This window comes from Diceros bicornis, chromosome 34, assembly GCF_020826845.1.
Source record: "Diceros bicornis minor isolate mBicDic1 chromosome 34, mDicBic1.mat.cur, whole genome shotgun sequence".
NCBI classification, from domain to species: Eukaryota; Metazoa; Chordata; class Mammalia; order Perissodactyla; family Rhinocerotidae; genus Diceros; species Diceros bicornis.
In genome coordinates, this window is record NC_080773.1 from 26,215,332 (window position 1) to 26,234,281 (window position 18,950).

Here is an 18,950-nt window from a genome sequence, read left to right on the forward strand (position 1 = left end):
CCCGCCCAGGGTTACACAACGCTGAGTGGTGGCACCTGTGATGAGAACCCAGGCAGAGGGCTCTCAACAACTCGTGGGTGCGAGATGAGCCAGAACAAAGGGGCGGATGGTGCAACCGAGGAACGTGACATTAGCCCCAGACAGGAGGAAAGACGCCTCTTCCATTGTCCCAGGAAGGAAGAAGGAAGGGTGGGTTAGGCTGTGGTGAGGTGTGGGTCGGGTGGCAGGAAGTGGAGGCAGGGCCGGTCCAGGGAGATGGGAGACCGAGGCTAGCCCTTCTCAAGGGGCACATGGGTGGCTGGGGTTGGGGAGGACAAGGGGTGGGGAGATGTTGGTGATGAAGAATTTAAAGAGGCACCTCTGAGGCCAGCCCCGTGGCTTAGCGGTTAGGCGCTCCCGCTCTGCTGCTGGCCGCCCGGGGTTCGGATCCCGGGCGCACACTGACGCACGGCTTCTCCGGCCATGCTGAGGCCGCGTCCCACATGCAGCAACTAGAAGGATGTGCAACTATGACATACAACTATCTACTGGGGCTTTGGGGAGAAAAAATAAATAAATACAATTATTAAAGAGGCACCTCTGAGCAGTTGGGCTGGGTGATGGTGGGAGGGATGCTGCGACAGGGGAGCTGAGGATAACAAGGGTAAAGGGGCGGACTGTGGGGGTGAAGGGAGCTCAGACAGAAGGGGCTTGGTGGGGAGGCTGCATGAGGAGGGTCAGAGTGTCTTCGAGGTGTCAGAACAGGTAGGGCAGAGCCACCCACAGCTCTGGGGCTGTGGTCAGGGAGTGGGATGTGGACTTTTGTGGTTTCAGAGGTGGAGCCCTTCTGGATGAAGATAGGGCCCAGGGTGTGACTGTGGGAATGGGTGATGGGGGAAGTGGTCTCCGGCCACCTGGAGGCTGGGGGACTGGAAAACCAGGAGGTCCTTTCTAACCCAGGTTCCTGACTCCCTGTGTGAGCCAATGCTTGTCTGTTTCCACTTAAAATGCAAATCAGGCAGGTTGCCAAGGGCTTTACAGATATTATCACATTTAATCCTCATGCCAGCTGTATGAGGTGAGGGACTCGCGTTAGTATCACATTACAGGTGAGGAAGTCGGTCTCAGATTGAAGTCACTTGAGCAAGTGGCAGAGTCGGGATTGGAACCTGGGTCATCTGGCTGTTAAACATGACGCCACTCCATCTCCAAACCTGTTTCCGTGCCATCGAGGGCGGGGAGCTCTCTGCTGGGTCCCCATCCCCTGGAACAGCCTCTCGTGAGAGATCGTGCAATGAATGTTTGCGGGATGAGCGAACGGACCCTCACTGTCTGTCTTTTGCTAGGTCCCCACCAGCTCTCGGTTGGCAATTGTTCTAGCACCCACTGTGTGCCTCGCTTAACTCTCCCATGGGCCCTACAGGGTGCCCACCATCGCTCCCATTCTACAGATGAGGAAACAGAGAGAAATGAGGTCCATTGCTCAACGTGGGGTGGTGAGCCAGTGAGTGTTGGAGCCGGGATTCGAACCCTCTGCTCCTGACCTCATGTGTCTCTTTGAACTCTCTCTGGGCAATCTCCCAGACGTCTCTCAGTTGGTACCTGTATCTGCTATATATGTGCCAGGCAGCCTCTATCTGTGCACCTGGGCGCCCTGGATGCCGGGTGATAGCCAACGAACATCTCTGGTCCACCACCCTCCATCTCTGTTATCTCCCACGTGTTTTGGCTTCAGCTCCACGGTCTGCTCCCGCTTTCCCTCTGATTCTTCCCCTGGATCCTAAATGACACCATCCTCTCCTCAGTTGCTCGGACTGAAAGCTGGGGGCCGTCCTTGATCCCTCCCTCGCCCCCACCTCCCACTTTGTCAATTCCTGTCACCTTACCTCCAAAATAGACGGTGAATTCGCTCACTTACTTCCTCTCGCACCCACCCTTGTGTAAGCCACACTTATCTCTCCCCTGGACAGGTCCCATAGTATCCAAGCTGGTCTTGTTGCTTCCACATTTGATCCCCTCCCCACCCCCTCCCCCCCCACCCCACGGCAAATCCATTCTCCACTGGCCACACTGGGCAGGGCGGACAATGTGTTCTTTTTTTTTTTTTTTTTTTTTTTATTGCTGTAACATTGGTTTATAACATCAACGCGTTCTTAAAACATAAAACAGTATCATGTTAAAACCTGCTTAAAATCCATCTGTGATTTCCCATTGCAATTATAATAAAAGCTAAACGCCTCCAAGGCACTCTATGTCTGGCTGATGTCCATCTCTCCAACCTCCTTATTCCGTCATGCCCTGTGCCTCAGCCCCCCTGGACTTCTTTGAATTTCTTGATGTGGTAGGTGCCTTCCCACCTCAGGGCCTTTGTCTTTGCTGTTCCCTCTGCCTGGGACATGCTTCCTGCCACTCCTCCATGATCACTGGCCCAAATCTAAGCTGGAAGGTCACCTCCTGGTCATGTTCTCTAGTGCAGACATTCCCTTCCAGAGCCCAGTCCAGTACCCGCCATGCGGCAGAGGTTCTACGAAAACTGAATGAGTGAGATTATCACAGAGCCTTCTCTCCAGTATCTGCTTCTCTCCAGAATCTCTGCCTGTCTGCAGAATCTCTGCCTCCTCCAGAATCTCTGCCTGTCTCCAGAATCTCTGACTGTCTCCAGAATCTCTGTGTCCAGAATCTCTGCCTGTTTCTAGGATCTCTGCCTTCCTCCAGAATCTCTGCTTCTCTCCAGAATCTCTACCTCCCTCCAGAATCTCTGCTTCTCTCCAGAATCTCTGCCTCTCTCAGGAATCGCTGATTCTCTCCAGAATCTCTGCACCCAATGCCTCTATCTCTTCAGACCTAACAGTAATCTCCAATTACCCAGCCCTCGGAGAGCAACACAGGCGGAAAGTGGGGAAGCCCATCTTTCTGAGATTAGGCTCCAAATCCTTGCAGGGAGGAATGCTTCTGATTCTGGGTGATGGTACCCCAGGCCATGGGGATTTCTGCCTCCTCAGCCCTGGTCCTTTCACAGACCCACATTCAATGGGAATAAAGTATCCCTTGTACGTAGGGGCTGCATTTACCAAGGCCACAGGCCTCAGCCAAAGCCCCACTCAGTGATCAGTAGGGCATCCTGCCTCAGCAACACCCCTGCCCCGCCCTTCGTGTTTACTGTCAGCCTGAGTGGCAAACATCTGCATTTCTGTTCAGTCTGTTTAGGAGAGGCTTCTCTTGTATTTACAGTCTTTGAGTTTGCATGGGAGCTCTTACGCTTACCAAACACAACCTAGAGTTTAGTAGGATTACCAACCTTGGCCAGTGCTTCTTAAAGGGCCCTCCTATCTGCTCCCACCATCCCCACTCCCTGCCACTGCCTCAGTTTCAGCCTCTCCCTGGCCTCCTGACCTATAAGTTTCTCCCCTGCTGTGCTCCTGGACTAGGCCCCAGAGGCTCTCCCTGCGCCCTGGGCCAGCCCTGTCTGCTGTAAACCCTTCCTGGCCCCATCACCCCAGTGGAAAGTCCACCTGCTGGCACAGCAACATCCTGACCCTTCTCAGGGGGCTGGCTGCCCTCACCAGCTCCTCCCCAGCCGTCCAGCCGTCCAGCCGTCCTGCCCTGGGACCAGCCATTCTGCACAGGTTTCTTGCCTGCAGGAAGGCACGTGCCCTTTGCACGTGCTCTTCTCTCCTTCCCCTCCCAACCCTCTCCCCTGCTCATTCTTACCCATCTCCTGGGTCCTGGGTTAAACACTACCTCCTTCAGAGAGCATTCCATGACGCCCCACCTCTGGGATCCCCTGAGTCCTTGCTAAGCCCACTGCCTCATGGACCGCTCTGGGTCTGGACTAGCCAGAGTCGGTGTTCGCCTCCCCCACCGGACCAGGAGCCCGCTGAGGCCAGGACTGCGGCTGACTCAGCTCTTTCCCCTCGCCCGGTGCAGGGCCTGGCTCCTGGGAGGCGTCAGCAGATGTTTGCTCTGTGAATAAAGGGATGATCCTTATCGCTCCTCTGCGCAAAAATCCCCGCAGCTCCCTTCTCAGAACCGGAGCCGCGCCTATCCCATCTGGTCTCTCTTACCTCTCTCCACTCACCCCCTCCGTCACTCCCCGGCCTCAGAGTTTGCACTTGCTGTTCCCTCTGCCAGCGACGCTGTTCCCACAGATCTGCAGGGCTCCCTGCCTCCTTTTGGAGGTCTTTGCTGACATGCCACCTTCTCCTCGAGGCCATTCCTCTGCACCCTACTTAAATGTGGGCGTGCTCCTCACCCCCTTGTTTATCACCATCTGACATGCTATATATTCTACTTATTTTTCTTTTTTGGCCTCTCCCAGGAGGGCAGATTTTTGTTTCGTTCGCTGCTGTCACAAATTAAGCGCTCAATAAATATTTGTGGAATGAACAAATGATGGAACACACGGTCAAGGAAGGTTTCCAGTGTTCATTGGCGGCCTCAAGACTTCTGCCAGACTGTGTCTCTCGCCCCGGGAGGCTGGCTCAGAGCCGGGGGACCAGAGAGGAGGTGGCCCGAGAGAGGGGAGGTCCCCGTCTAGGCAGCGGAAGGAGACCTTGCTTTGCCAGCAATGGCCAAGCGATGCACAGGCGTGGGCACAGTGACCCCTGGTGGCCAGTGCTGAGAACAGCATTTTCCCCAGCTCCCTTGGGGGGCCCTCAGGTCACATGTGGCGACTGACTTTGAATGGAGATAGGCTGAAAGTATAAATACACACTGGATTTCGAAAACTTAGTACAAAAAAAAAAAAAAAAGGAATGTAAAGTATCTCAAAGTTTTTTTTTTGTGAGGAAGATCAGCCCTGAGCTAACATCCATGCTAATCCTCCTCTTTTTGCTGAGGAAGACCAGCTCTGAGCTAACATCTATTGCCAATCCTCCTCCTTTTATTTTTCCCCCCAAAGCCCCACTAGATAGTTGTATGTCATAGTTGCACATCCTTCTAGTTGCTGTATGTGGGACGCAGTCTCAGCATGGCCGGAGAAGCGGTGCGTCAGTGCGCACCCGGGATCCGAACCCTGGCCGCCAGTAGTGGAGCGCACGCACTTAACCGCTAAGCCACAGGGCCGGTCCTCAAAGTTTTTAAAAATACTGGTTACATGTTCAAATCATTATATTTTGGATATAGTGGGTCAAATAAAATGTTATAGAAATTTCACCCTTTTTCCTCGTGGTTTAAAAAATATGGGTATTGGGCCTGCCCCATGGCTTGGCGGTTAAGTGTGCACGCTCGGCTACTGGCGGCCCAGGTTCTGAACTGGGCGCCCACGGACACACAGCTTCTCCGGCCATGCTGAGGCCGCGTCCCACATACAGCAACTAGAAGGATGTGCAGCTATGACATACAACTATCTACTGGGGCTTTGGGGAAAAAAAAAAGGAGGAGGATTGGCAATAGATGTTAGCTCAGAGCTGGTCTTCCTCAGCAAAAAAAAGAGGAGGATTAGCACGGATGTTAGCTCTGGGCTGATCTTCGTCACACACAAAATATATATATATGGCTATCAGAACATTTAAAATTACATACAGGGCTCACATTAAGTTTTCATTGGATAGTGTTGCTCTAAATCACAGCAGAAATCTAACCAACCATCCACCTCCTGGTGGAGGGAGAAAGTCGCTTGAACAGAAGGGGAAAGGTCCCTTGCACAAATCCATATTGGGTGAATCAGTGGCTGACCTGTAACGAGGACGCAGGTCCCCTGGCTTCCAGCAGGCAGCACAGTAAAAGGGTCAAAAGCTCCAGCTTCTTCTCTGATTTGCTGCTGTGTGACCTTGGGCAAGTCACTCCACCTCTCTGAGCCACAAGAGTATCCTTCGTAAAACTCGAGATCAAAATCCGTCCATCGCATCGCTGAGTTATCACGGGAGGGGTGCTCAGAGTCTGTGCCTCGCACGCAAGAATCGTCCTAACTGACCTTGATCATCTCGCGCCCCCTGCAGCCGGATCTCCTCACTGCAGCCGGAATGATTTTTAGAAAATGGAAATCGGATCGACCTCTTTCGGTGGAAAGCCCTCCAACGATTCACCATCACTCTCAGAATAAATCCAAGTCCTTCCGGCCTCTAGAAGACCCTGCATGACCCGTCCCTGGCTACCGCCCCCTCTTGTCTCTTGCTATGCTTCTTCCTGCCCACTCTGTTCTGGACACACTTCCCTGCTGCTCCCTGGATTTACCAAGCTTATTCCCACCTTCCAGCTTCTGCATCCGCAGTTCCCTGACTGGAAAGCTCTTCCCCTAGATGGCTTTGGGATTCGTTCCTTTGCTTTACTCAGGTCTCTCCTCAAATGCCACCTCCTCCAGGAGGCCTCGCCCTGACCCGTCTGGAAACTGGCTCTTGCTAACTCTCTTCTTGTCCTGTTTCATTTTTATTTGTTGCCTTAATCACTACCTGACATTATATATTTGCTTATGGTCTGTTTCTCCCAGCCGGTCAACTTCCTGAGGGCAGGGGCTTCCGTCTTTTGTGCACTGCTGTATTTCTAGCACCTGGGGGAAATCCTAGCACCTGGCACATGGGTCAAAGATGAGACACTCCACAAACGTTTGTTGAATGAATAAGTAACCTAATGCTCAAAGTAACTCACAGGGGAGGCGGGGCATCTGGTCCTTGCGCTCCAGCCCCATTGAAGTAGGAAAATTGAGACCCAAAGAGTGTGGATGGCCACATATGAGGGCAGGACCCAGGGTCTGGGGTTTGGGAGAGTCCTTTGTCCTGGGCTGGGCGGGGTGGGAGGAGAGAATCAGAGAGGCTGCTGGGAGGACCCTGGAGGATTTGAGCAGGAAGATGGGAACGGAGGGCATTCCTGACAAGGGACCAGCCCAGCACGGCCCGGAGGTGGGACTGGGAACACCAAGTCTCCCCAGGGTCAGGCAGGAAGCTTCTGGGCTCACACTTGTCTGGACGGGCAGGGCAGCAACCCTGAAACCCAGAGCCCCCTGGTGGCCAAACCCTAACATGGACAACGCAGTGGGCCACATTTACTGAGCACGTGATCAAATCCTCACGACAGCGCTTTGATGGGGGGCTTCGATTCCATTTTCAGAAGAGGAAATGGAAGACCAGAGAGGTTAGGTCACCGACCCAGGCTCACTCAGCTCTGCCTCCAGAATCTGAGGCGTGGGGTGCCCACCCAGCTGCCCCTCACGCATCACACAGGCACTGGGGGAGACTCAGGTGGGGGTGGGGCATGACTGCAGTCTTGAAGAGCCCCGGGCCGACCTGGGTGTGAGCCCCCAGTTTGGTCCTTCTCCAGCTAGGTGACCACTGGGCCTCAGGCTACAACCAATGAGATCGTGGTGCAATGAATGAGATCCAGGAGTCCGGGCCCCCAGCCCCTCCTCCCCCGGACCCGGGAGTCCTGGCCCCCGGCTTCTGCAGGGTCACAGGCAACCCCTTCCGTCCCCCTCCCAACCTCACGCCGAAGCCCCGGGCGAAGGTAACCGGGTTTATTCAGTGTCTTTTACAGGCAGCCCCGTGCTCCCAGGCGGCGGATCCCGGCGGGAACCGGAGTCCCTAGAAGGCAGGGATGCGTCCGAGGCGGGGGCCCGCTCCCGCTCCCGCTCCCCATCTGGCGGCAGCCCCGCCTCGTCCAGCCCCCGGCGGCCCTTGCCGATGGCCAGGCGGGGCCGGCCGCGGTTCAGGCCTTCCAGAAGCGCGCAGGCCTGGCAGAGCGCGCGGCTGGCCAGCGCGCCGCAGCGGGAGCAGGCGCCGGGGGGCGGGGGCCGCGCGGCCGGGGCCAGCGCCAGGCGCTCGGCCGAGTGCACAAGGTCCAGCACCGCCGACGGCCGCGCCGCCTCCAGGAGCTTGAGCAGGTGGCGCGCGTGGCCGCGGAAGGCCTCGGGCGCGTAGACGCACTCCTCGGAGAAGTAGTCGAGGCGGCGGAAGTGCGCGTACAGCACCACCTCCTTCTGCGAGGCCAGCTGCAGCGGGCGGCAGCGCGGCAGGGCGCCCCCCCTCGCCCGGCGAGCCCAGGCCCCCGCCCCGGGCCAGCCGCGCCGCGTCGCCCCGCAGGAAGTTCATGAGCACCGTCTCCGCCATGTCGTCGGCGTTGTGGCCTGGGGGGAGAGAGGGGGAGCAGGTGAGGCGGGGGCGGGGGGCGTTGCTGGTCATGGAGACCCCGGGGCACCGTGGTGCAGCCAGGCCCCAGAGACAGACGTGAGGGCGGGGGTGGCGAGTGGTGTGCACGGAGTGGGTGACCGGGCCATGGAGACCACGCCCCCCCCCCCCCCCCCCCGTGTGGGGCAGCCAGGACCTAGAGAGAGACTGGGAGCAGGATCAGGTAGGAGCAAGGGGTGCAGGTCATGGCGACCCCGGGGACCGCGGGGCAGTCAGGACCCAGAGAGACAGGGAGGGGGCCTGGAGAATGGCACAGAGTGGGTGACCCGGCCATGACAACCCCCGGGCACCATGGGACAGCCAGGTGGAGGCTGAAGGTGGACACAGCGAGAAACGAGAGGGGTCACACACAGGCTCCGAGGAGCAGCTTCGGGGTGCCCTCAGTTGCCACCCACTTATTGCAAACCAGGCCCTGTGCTGGCCGCCCTTTCACCTAGTGAGGAAAGGGGCTTCACGCCACCAAGATCATTGCAGCCTCAGTTGAGAGTGTCCTCCAGATTGCACAGGAGTCAAAATGGCACTTAATGGAGACTCTCAAGTGAGCTGTTGACACAAGCGCCTCTGGGGATGCAGATCAGCGTGTTTACAAAGACCAGGGAGAAAGTGAGGGAATATTTACATGAGAGTCACCGTAAAATTTAAGCTAAATCTCTACCTATCCTGCGTCTTGTCATCTTATCCTTGAGCCTATATAGTAAAACACTGGTCTTCTTAGGGCTGCTCAAACTGGCCCTGCTTGCCCTCCTCAGGGCCTTTGCATGAGCCATTTCCTCTGCTCAGAACGCGTCTCCCACCTCCTATTCAGCCTTCACCTGTCACTCACACGGCCTTTGGGGCTCAGCTCACTCAGGAAATGCTCCTCAATCCCTACCTTTCTCCCTGCACTAGGTCCTCCTGTTACAAACTCCCAAAGTCTGTGTAACTTTCCTTAGTAGCACTTGGGTTATAATTATGAATGTGAGAAATGGGCGGGAGCAGAGACTGTCTGTCTTGTGCATCATTATAAGGGCAAACATTTGTATGTTTACTGTTTTCCAGTCTCTAAGCGCTTCACACATAACTCATCCAATTCCCAGCAACGCCAGGACCTAGATACTACTAATATCCCCATTTTACAGAAGAGAAAAGCGAGATTAGGTCATCTGCTCATGGCTACATGGCTTGTATCTGGTACACAGTACATAGTCAGTAATTACTTGTTGCAGTAATGTTTGGGACGGAGTAAGCGAGTTATCAGAGAGGAGAAGCAGATAGAGAGGAGCTAAAAGACGCCGTGCGCTTCAGAGATGGCTTCTGATGGGAGATATCCCTTCACACCCCGCCTTTTATGGAGGGAGATACAAAGAATGTCATTTTCTTAAAAAGGCAGGGAACCACAGCTCTAGCCCCTAGAGAGTACCCCTCCACCCCTCTATTCGCCAGTGTGCGTGAGCAAGATGATGGCAGTGACTTAAAAACTTGCCACGCCCATCCTAGGGAAGCGCACGTACTGTGCCCATGACCTTCAGTGGGCATGCACACTTCTTCTCCTTACTGAGATCTTCCACCTAGGGCACACCCAGGGTCTCTTTTTCACTTCTTGGGCACGCGCCCCATCCCCCTTTCAATTCCCGCCCCTCACCCGCGCATGCGCCCCTCTCCCTCCCGCTGCGCGCCTGCGCTCACCCGTCACGATGTGCGTGGCTCCCACCAGGCGGGCCCCTTCCTCCAGCGCCCGGCGTCGCAGCACCCCGCAGAAGGTGCAGCAGGCGCGGCTGCGGCCGGAGCCGGCCGTGCTGCGGGCCACGGCGTCCATCGTCCAGCCCCCGAAGAGGTCTGCGTAGGCCACGACGGTGAGCGGGAGCTCCCAGCGCGCCGCCTGGCGCCGCACGGCCGCCAGCGCCGCGTCCCGGTAGCCGCCGATGCCCTCGTCCACGGCCACCAGGCGCAGCGAGATGCCCAGGCGCGGCGCCAGCGCCCGCAGCACGTGCGCCAGCACCGTGGAGTCCTTGCCGCCCGAGGCGCCCACGGCCACCACGGCGCCGGGCGGCAGCAGGCGGCCCGCGACCACCGTGTGCAGCACCTCGGCCTCAAAGGCGGCGCAGAAGCAGGCGCCGCACAGCGCGTGGCCAGAGCGCGGGCGGCGGAGGGCGGCACGCGCTGTGTGGCAGGTGGCGCACTGCGGGGCGGGCATCGCGGGGTCCGGGCTGCGCGGGAGGGGCCGGCTTCTCCTGGACGGGGAGAGAGAGGAGGTGGGTTACATGTGGATTCCAGATCGAGAGCTTGTTGCCTCGGTTGCCTCCGGGGAGGCTGCCTGGATAGCGCCCCTGCCTGAAACAGACCCAGGGCCACGCGTGTGCGGGTCCTGGAGTAAGCTTCTTCTGGAGTTGGGGGTTGGCTATATGTTCTGGCTTAAGGAGGCTGTTTCCTCCAGGAAGTCTTCTTGGATTGCACCCACTAAGAGGAGTCTCAGGAGTTGATTTCGGGGGAAAGAGAGGGAGAGTCAAGCATATTATACACAGAATTAGGTTGGATCCTGTTTAGAGAGATGGGGGTGCATATTAAGGACCAGTTTTCACAAGCCCCAAGGAGGCCACCCCCCGTACAGCCCTGATCAGAGGGACAGGGTGGAAACCACTGACCTGGGCCTCCAGGGCTGTTCAGAGAGCTTGGGAGGGGTCAGTGATCTAAGGATAGATCTAAGGATAAGGATAGAGGGGTCAGTGATCTAAACATTACTACAGGGGACTGCAGTAATGTTCGTGGAAGGGGATTGAGCTGGAAAAACCAATTGAATTTCACTTTGTGGGGCTGGGGTACTGTCTCCAGGAATGGGTCCCGATGGCATCCTCTGAAAGGCAGGTGATCACCTCCACCAGGGAGACACACAGGCAGCCTGGATCACACCTCCCAGGAGACCAACTGGAGTTGCTTCTGATTTGGGGGTGGGGGTGTGTGTGGGCCTCCAGGATTGGACGGGACTCTGCTCTGGTATCAGAATCTTCCACAAGCTTCTGTGGCCTCATCAAGACATGGGTCAGCCCATCCTCGACCCCTTTCTGTTCTCCACTTCCTACCTCATCCCAACTCACCCAGCCAAAACTCCAGTCCTCCAGCCACACCCTCCTTGGTCCCACCTGCCTGGTGAACCCATAAAACCCCACCAGACTCAATCACCCTCCCCAAGCCACCATCACCTCCAGCCTGGACTTCTTCAGTAGCCTTTGGGCAGGTCACCCTGCTTCTAGGATTTACAATGTGTGGAATCATTTTATGTGACTTTGTGTTTACTGTCTGTATCTTACTGGGGTTACGGGCCGGTGCCACTGAGATGGCTAACAGGCATCTCAAAACCCAGATTCCTGATTCCTTGTCCCAAACTTGCTTCTCCTGCAGTAAAGGGGAGTGCCATCCTTCTGGGTGCTCAGGCCGGAAGCCTTAGGGTCCAGGACCCTGGGCTGCTCACTCTCTCTCCTCTTCTCAATCTCCCCGTGAGTGACTCCAAATTGCAACGTTGGGTCCTGACCTTCCCTCCAAATGCCCCACTGAGGATGCATCCCCCTGGGGCATCCTCAGACCTCAGACCCCAAGTGCCCAACCGGAACGTAGCAAATCTTGTTTGACTGTAGCTTCGAAACAGATCTAGAAGCCCACATTGCAGGGTCTCCATGGCTGCCACCCTCGTCTGACCCACCATCTCTCTCCTGGAATACTGCAGGAGACTCCTCGCTGGTCTCCCTGCCTCCACCGCCCCTCTCCTCCTCTACACACACTATTCTCCACAAAGCCAGCAGGATCCTGCCCAGTATCTTCTCTACATCCTCCCGTGCATCTCATCTCTCTTGAGGAAAAGCTAATGGCCTGTGAGGCCCTATGCCAGCTGGCTCCCTTTCTCCACTCTCCCTCAGCCACACTGGCTTCTACTCTCAAATGCCCCAGGAACACTCCTGTCTGTAGGAGTTTGCATTGGCTCTTCTTCTTCCCATCCCTGGGCCCAGCAAGCAGCCTTCAGAACCCATCCACTGTGACCACAAGGCACAGCTGTCACAGGGGAGCAGTGCCCCCTTGAAATCTTTTCTCCCTCTGACTTTTGACTTGACCCTCCCTCTGCTCTCCTGGTTTTTCTCCTGCCAATTCTGCAGTCTCTTTTGGAGAGTCTTCTTCATGGTCCTCAGGTCCTGCCCAGCTCCTTCTTCTTGTGGGTGACTCTGAATTGTGACGTCCACCAGCCTGGTCCTCCAAATGCCCCACTGAGGAACCCCGCTGGACCTTCTCTCTAAGTCTCCAAACTGACTAGCCCTCCACCCTAGGCAGAAATCTGTTCTTGCCCAGCTGTTCCCTCTCTCCTAAAAGGACCACACCTTCCACCCAGCTCCTCTGCAGGAAGGGACCAGATCACCCTGGACTGATCTCTCCTCTCCCCCTAAATCTACAATCACCCTGTCCTGGGAGTCCACCTCCTGAAGGAGGAATACCCAGCAGGAGATGAGTCTGTGCAGGTTATCAGAGACTCATAGGCCATGATATGGGGTGTTAAGTCTATTCAGAGGGAGATGGGAGCCATGGGAAGGTTTTGACCAGAGAAGGGATATGATCTGACTTAAGGATCCCTTTAGCTGCTGTGTGGGGAACAGACTGTAGGGGGCAAGGGCAGAGGCAGGGAGCCCATGGAGGAGGCTATGGCAACAGTCGGTGAGAGATGATAGTGGCCTGGACGGTGGTGGTGGCAGTGGGAGTGGGAAGAAATGGTGGAATTTTGGATCCGTTTTGAAGGTAGAGTCCATAGGACTTGCACAAGACTTGGGTTGGGGTGGAGGGCGGGGTGATAAGAAAACATGAATGATTAATGACTTGGAGGTTTTGCGCAGAGCACCTGGAAGGATGATGGGACCATTTAGTCAGGGGGGACGACCAGGAATTCCATTTGGGCACGTCAAGTTTGAGGTGCTTGTTAAGCGTCTTCCCTTGAAGACTTTAGGGACCCCAGGCTGGGTCAGGCGCCTCCTGTGGGCTCGCAGAGCCATTTGTATGTCTCCATCCCAGCCTGACCACGACTCTACCTGTCATGGTGACAGACCTGTCTGCCTTGCTGTACTGTGAGCTCCCTAAAGGCAGGGACTGGGTCTGCATCGTCCACCACTGTCTCCTCCCGCCTCGCGCAGAGCTTGGCACAGATTGGCGCTCAGTAAGTATCTGTAGGATGACGGAATGATAAATGCGCCCGGAGGACGGGACGCGGACCCCTGGGATGCTAGTCAGAAGGGTGGATAGTGTGTGACATCTTTCTATCAGGACACTGGTTCTAGAGCAGAATAGGGGCCTCCAGGAAGTACCCAATTGGAGGCGGGGGCAGAAGATGGTCGAATCCCGACCTGGGGGAGGGGGTGGGTGGGCAGGGAAGAGACAGGTCGGACCAGTGTCCAAAGTGGGGATCTTGGCCAGAAGGCCTCTGGGATACAGGTATTGGGAAATCACAGAGGCGACGGTCACCACCCCCAGAGAGACCCTCAACCCTCACACAGTACCGCAACAAAGAGCGGGCGCCCACGGGCCGACCCGCCGCGGGAGGAAATACTCACCTGGGCAGACTGAGATGCTAGGACGCACAAGCTGCTTAACACGCGGAGTCCCGGCACGGAAGTGGCTCGGAGACTACGACTCCCACAAGGCCTTGGGGCTGTCTTGCCTACAACTCCCAGAACCCCATGCAACAGCTCCGCCTGAAGTACCCGTGGAAGCTGCGCTAGCGTGGCCTACAACTCCCAGAAATCCTTGCGGCCCTTCCTTTCACTCTGCCTACCACTCCCAAAATGCACTTCTCTTGTTTCTCGCGCCTGCGCGCGGTCATAGGCTGCTCCCAGCTGTGTGTACCTGTTTTTTTGCTGTGGCAGCGCGCTCCTGCCGTGCGGGCTGGATTCTTATTATCTGCTTTTGTGGGATTGTTATACGCCTTTAAAGGGATTATAGAGCATACGATTTCTACCTGTTGTGGTGGGGTTGCGGGTGGGCATTGAAAATGGGGCTGTAGAGGTTGGTCGCGAATGTAAAAGGAACAGATAGCGCATGCGCAAAGCAGAAAGTCCTAGGGTGGGGGTTGGGAGTGTATGTGCGCGTGCTCTGCAGGGGTGGTAATGGTGCGCGTGTCAAATGAGAGTGAGCAGTGTGTGAGCTGAGGTCTGCGCGTGCGTCAGTCGTTAGTGATTTCCGGGGCTCTCTGCACGTGCGCTTGGCTCTGGCTGGTGGGTGAGATTGAGACCCCTTGCGCAGGCTGCGGCCGGTGAACTCGGTGCACACTTTCTTTCGCGTGGAGTTGGAGCTCGAGGATGGAGGGCCCGTGAGAGAAGTCTTGACGGGACCAGGAGACCCTAGAGACCCTGACTTCTGAGACTGAGGGATCCAAAGTCTCAGACCCCTGAAATCCAGTAGTCTCTGGGCCCGGGTCATGGAGACTCCGAATTCCAGTATCCCAGGGACCCCCAGACACTCTAGACAGAAGGGTCCAAAGGCTTATATTCCTCCCCACCCCCAAACCCAGGAGCCCAGAGGCCTGGAGACCCAGACCCCTGGGTCCCAAGAAGCCACAGAATCAGGGCTCCAGAGACCCCAAGACCCAGGGACTTGGAGACTCCTTCACCCACACCCCTCAAAGGTCAAGGGCCTTGGAGACCCCTGAGACTCAAATCTGAGGCCCAAGGAGTCCAAAGACTCAGATCTCCCCAAACCCAGATCCCCACAAAACTGTAGCTCAAAGGTTCTCAAAGTGAAGAGGCCAGAACCTCAGAGATCCCAAGACTGAGATGGAGCCCCAGGGTGTGTGTGGGTCAGTGTTGGGTGATGGCATGAGAGGGACATGACGGGCACTGTGTAGCCCATGTTTTCCCCATGACTGGGGAACCATAATGCCTTAGTTTCAGTGTCTAAGGCTCGGTAACCTTTGACACCATTAAGGGTCAGTGAGGTCACCATTAAAGGTCGTCACAGGCCAGTCTGGTCATCACTGGCTTGTTGGCTCATTTGTTGAATGGCCATTTCCTAAGGTCTCCTTGTGCCAGGCTGTCCCTGTGCTAGGTTCTGGTGACGCAAATGAGGTTACTGTCCTCTGAACCCCCTACCTGGGAGCAACAGAGACACAGTCAATACAGGATGATAAAACTTGACATGGAGTTTTAGGAACTCTGGGAGTTTGATCTCAATCCCTTGCCAGCCAGGGCATCAGGAAAAAAAAGATCAACCAGGGGTTACCATGTATCAACCACTGTGCTTAGCACTTTAAATGCACTCAGTTTGCTCATCTGTAAAATGGGGGTGATAATAGCAATACCTGCCTCATAGGGTTTGTGTGAAGTCAAATTGAATTAACAACACCTACGAAGAATTTAGAACAGTGCCTGGCACATAGTACATGCTGAATGCATGGTTATTGTTCTCATCTCATTTAATTCTCATAACAATGTTATATATTACATATGAGGTGATACTACTATAATTTCTACTTAATAGCTGAAGAACTGAGGCTCAGAGAATAAGTTCCTTACCTGGACTATCTGAGTGTAAAGCAAGGATCAGTCAACTTTTTCTGCAAAGAGCCATGTGGCAAATATTTTAGGCTTTGTGGGCCATGGGGTCTCTGTTGCAACTCTGTTGTTGTAGGGTGAAAGCAGGCTTAGACACCGACGTAAGAGGAGGAGGGTGGCTGCATTCCAATAAAACTTTATTGATGGTCACTGAAATTTGAATTTCATGTAATTTTCGTGTATTGGGAAATCTTTTGAATTTTTCCCCCAACGATTTGAAAGTGTAAAACCATTCTTAGCTTGTGGGCCATATAAAAACAGTCAGCAGGGGCCGGCCTGGTGGCTTAGCAGTTAAGTGCGCGAGCTCCGCTACTGGCGGCCCGGGTTCAGATCCCGGGTGCGCACCGACGCACCGCTTCTCCGGCCATGCTGAGGCCGCATCCCACGAACGGCAACTAGCAGGATGTGCAACTATGACATACAACTATCTACTGGGGCTTTGGGGAAAAAAAGTAGGAGGATTGGCAATAGATGTTAGCTCAGAGCCGGTCTTCCTCAGCAAAAAGAGGAGGATTAGCATGGATGTTAGCTCAGGGCTGATCTTCCTCACCAAAAAAAAAAAAAAAAAGGGCAGCAGGCCAGATTTGGCTGGTGGGCTACTGTTTCCTGATCTGTGTTCTTTTTTTTTTCTTGCTGAGGAATATTTGCCCTGAGATAACATCTGTGCCAGTCTTCCTCTATTTTGTATGTGGGTCGCTGCCACAGTGTGGCCGCTAATGAGCGATGTAGGTCCACACCCGGGATCCGAATCCAGGCTGCTGAAGTGGAGCATGCCGAACTTAACAACTAGGCCACAAGGCTGGCCCCCTGATCCCTGTTCTTAAGCTTAGAAACATGTTCATCTGTTTCTGTTTGTTGCATTGGAGCATTTTCCTGCCATAACTTTTTACATCCTGCCAGGAGTAGAAGTCCACACGTTGCATTTTCTGGTTGTTACGTTTCCTATATCTTGTTATGTCTAGAACAGTCCCCACCTTTTTTTTTTCTCAAAACATTGCTTTTATTTTGTTTTTTGTTTTTTTTCCTGTGGGAGACAAGGGCCAGCAGTGTTACAGAATGTCCGACATTCTGTATTTGTCTAATTGTTTCTTTCACTATCCTTTAAGTATCCCTCACCTGCCCCTGATTTCCATGCCTATGGTTATTGTCCTAGTTCAGGCTGCATCGTCTCTCCCCTGAATTCTCACCTTGCTTCCTCCCCAGGTTCCCCAGCTTCATCCACATTTCGTGTCACCCCTCCACGATGCCCACTGTCTGACTGAGGACAGATAGTTATTGCTTATTCCTGACTGTAGGAGGCAGCCTTCTAAGATGACCCCCAGTGATCCTCACATCCTAGAATTCATGCCCTTGTGTAATCTCCTTCCTATGAGTGTGGCTGGACCTAGTGACTTGCTTCTAATGAACAGAATACAATAGAGGCACTGTAATTTGGTTACTTCCAAAATTACGTTGCAAAAGACTGTGACTTTTGCCTTGTTCTTTCTCTTTCTGTCTGTTTTTCTCACGTTGATGAAGGCAGATGTCATTGCGTGAGCTGCCCAATCTTGGGAGGTACTGAGGGTGGCCTTCATCCAACAACCAGTGGGGAACCAGTAGTTATTTCAACTACACCCTCCATTGACATCTCGATTACAGCCTGTGAGAGACACTAAACCATGGGACCCAGCTAAGCTGCACCCCGAATCCACTGAATAGTTCCCACTGAAGAAGGAACTCTTACATTTCAGTCCCAGATACTTCATTCTGCTGGACATCATTGCCTTTCAAAACGTAGTGCAGATAAGAGGGAATCTTTGCTCTCTGGGGCTACAGAGACCCGATGGCCCACAAAGCCTAAAATATTTGCCACGTGGCTCCTTGCATAAAAAGTTGGCCAATCCTTGCTTTACAGTCAGGCAGTCCAGGGAAGGACTTACCTTTGAGCCTCAGTTCTTCAGCTATTAAGTAGGAATTATAGTAGTACAGCCTCATATGTAACATATAACATTAATATTATGAGAATTAAATGAGATGAGAACAAGCCTTCCTGATCAAACCGGCTCTGAATCAGCACCCCGGACAGCACCATCACCCTTTCCTGGGGATCCCCAGGAGCCAGGTAAGTAGGCAGAGGGAGCGCCCCTTATTGGCAGTGGTGACCACAGCTGGGACAGAGATGGAGTTGGTCATAAACAGAACACAGAACTTGGTAGCTGGGGGAGGATCTCCAGCACAGTGGGGGAGTGAGTGGAATTGAGAAAATACCTGAGAGGCCAGGAATTCCCATGGTACCAGGATCATCCGTGGAATTCACATCCCTCATGACTGCCTGAGAGTCCCTACCATGTCTACTTGGTCCATTCCTCCCTGAGACTTACCTTCCAGTCCAGAAGAGCAAGAGCCCCTCCCACCCCAGCCTGTGCTTCCCCATCACAGCTGCCTCCCCTATGGCACTGGAATTGTCAGGTAACCTGTCTGTTTCCCGATGAGATGTTGCTCTCCTCAAAGGCAAGGGCTAGATCTGTCATATTCACCCCTTTACTGGAAACCTGAAGGCACAGTGTACATGGTTGTTGAATTAATGACTAAATGAATGAAATTTCCTCCCTCACTTCATGGGACGAGTTGACAATTCTTCCTTCTCGGATTGACGTAAGCTTCCCATCTCCCAGCCCGATGAATCCTGGGCAGACAAAGATTGATGGAGTGGCTTCTGGTGCAGACAATGATGCATGAGACAGGGCACCTGTGTGCTTTGGCCAATTAACTTGCCCACTCTGGACTTTGGTGTCTTCTTCTTTAAATTGGAGAAGTGGGGCTACAAGGTCCTCCAGCTCTGTTGGTCTGTCAGTCATAGTTCCTCTTTTGCACACAGATTCTCTGTGGCTTCCCCGTATCTGTCCTTCCCATTCTTCTGCTTTTCTTTGCAGATTGGGGACCACAGGAAACAGGCAGAGCATGGGCAAGCCTTTCTGACCACAGATGCTGCAACTTTCCCAGCAAGGAGAGAGTTAGTGGCCAGGACAGGGGGCCCAGCAGGGGGATGGGGCTGCAGGCTGAGATTCCAGCTGAAAATGCAGGAAATGGTGATGATGTGGGAGTGTCTATGCATGCTCAAACCCTGCACCTTCCTTCTCCTTGATCACAGCACTGACTGTACTCTGGGTTTGGGTGATAGTTCTGGGAAGGGGATAATATGGGATGGGCAGATTCATGAAGTTGAATAGAAGAAAAGAGCCTGTAATTTTTTCTGTGTATACAAAGTCTTAAGGAAAGCGTGTGCAAAGCCATAGTACTAAAGGCAGCATGATCAGATGAT

General features: G+C 54.4%; 1 protein-coding gene across 1 annotated transcript; it reads right to left on the reverse strand.

Moving 5' to 3' along the window:
• Positions 1–7,426: 7,426 nt before the first annotated feature.
• CTU1 (cytosolic thiouridylase subunit 1) lies at positions 7,427–11,277 on the reverse strand. Its single transcript, XM_058530738.1, is given in 3 exon segments — positions 7,427–7,933; positions 7,935–8,035; positions 9,762–11,277. Coding segments are annotated over 3 exon segments (1,116 nt in total). The 5' UTR covers positions 10,270–11,277.
• Positions 11,278–18,950: the final 7,673 nt, after the last annotated feature.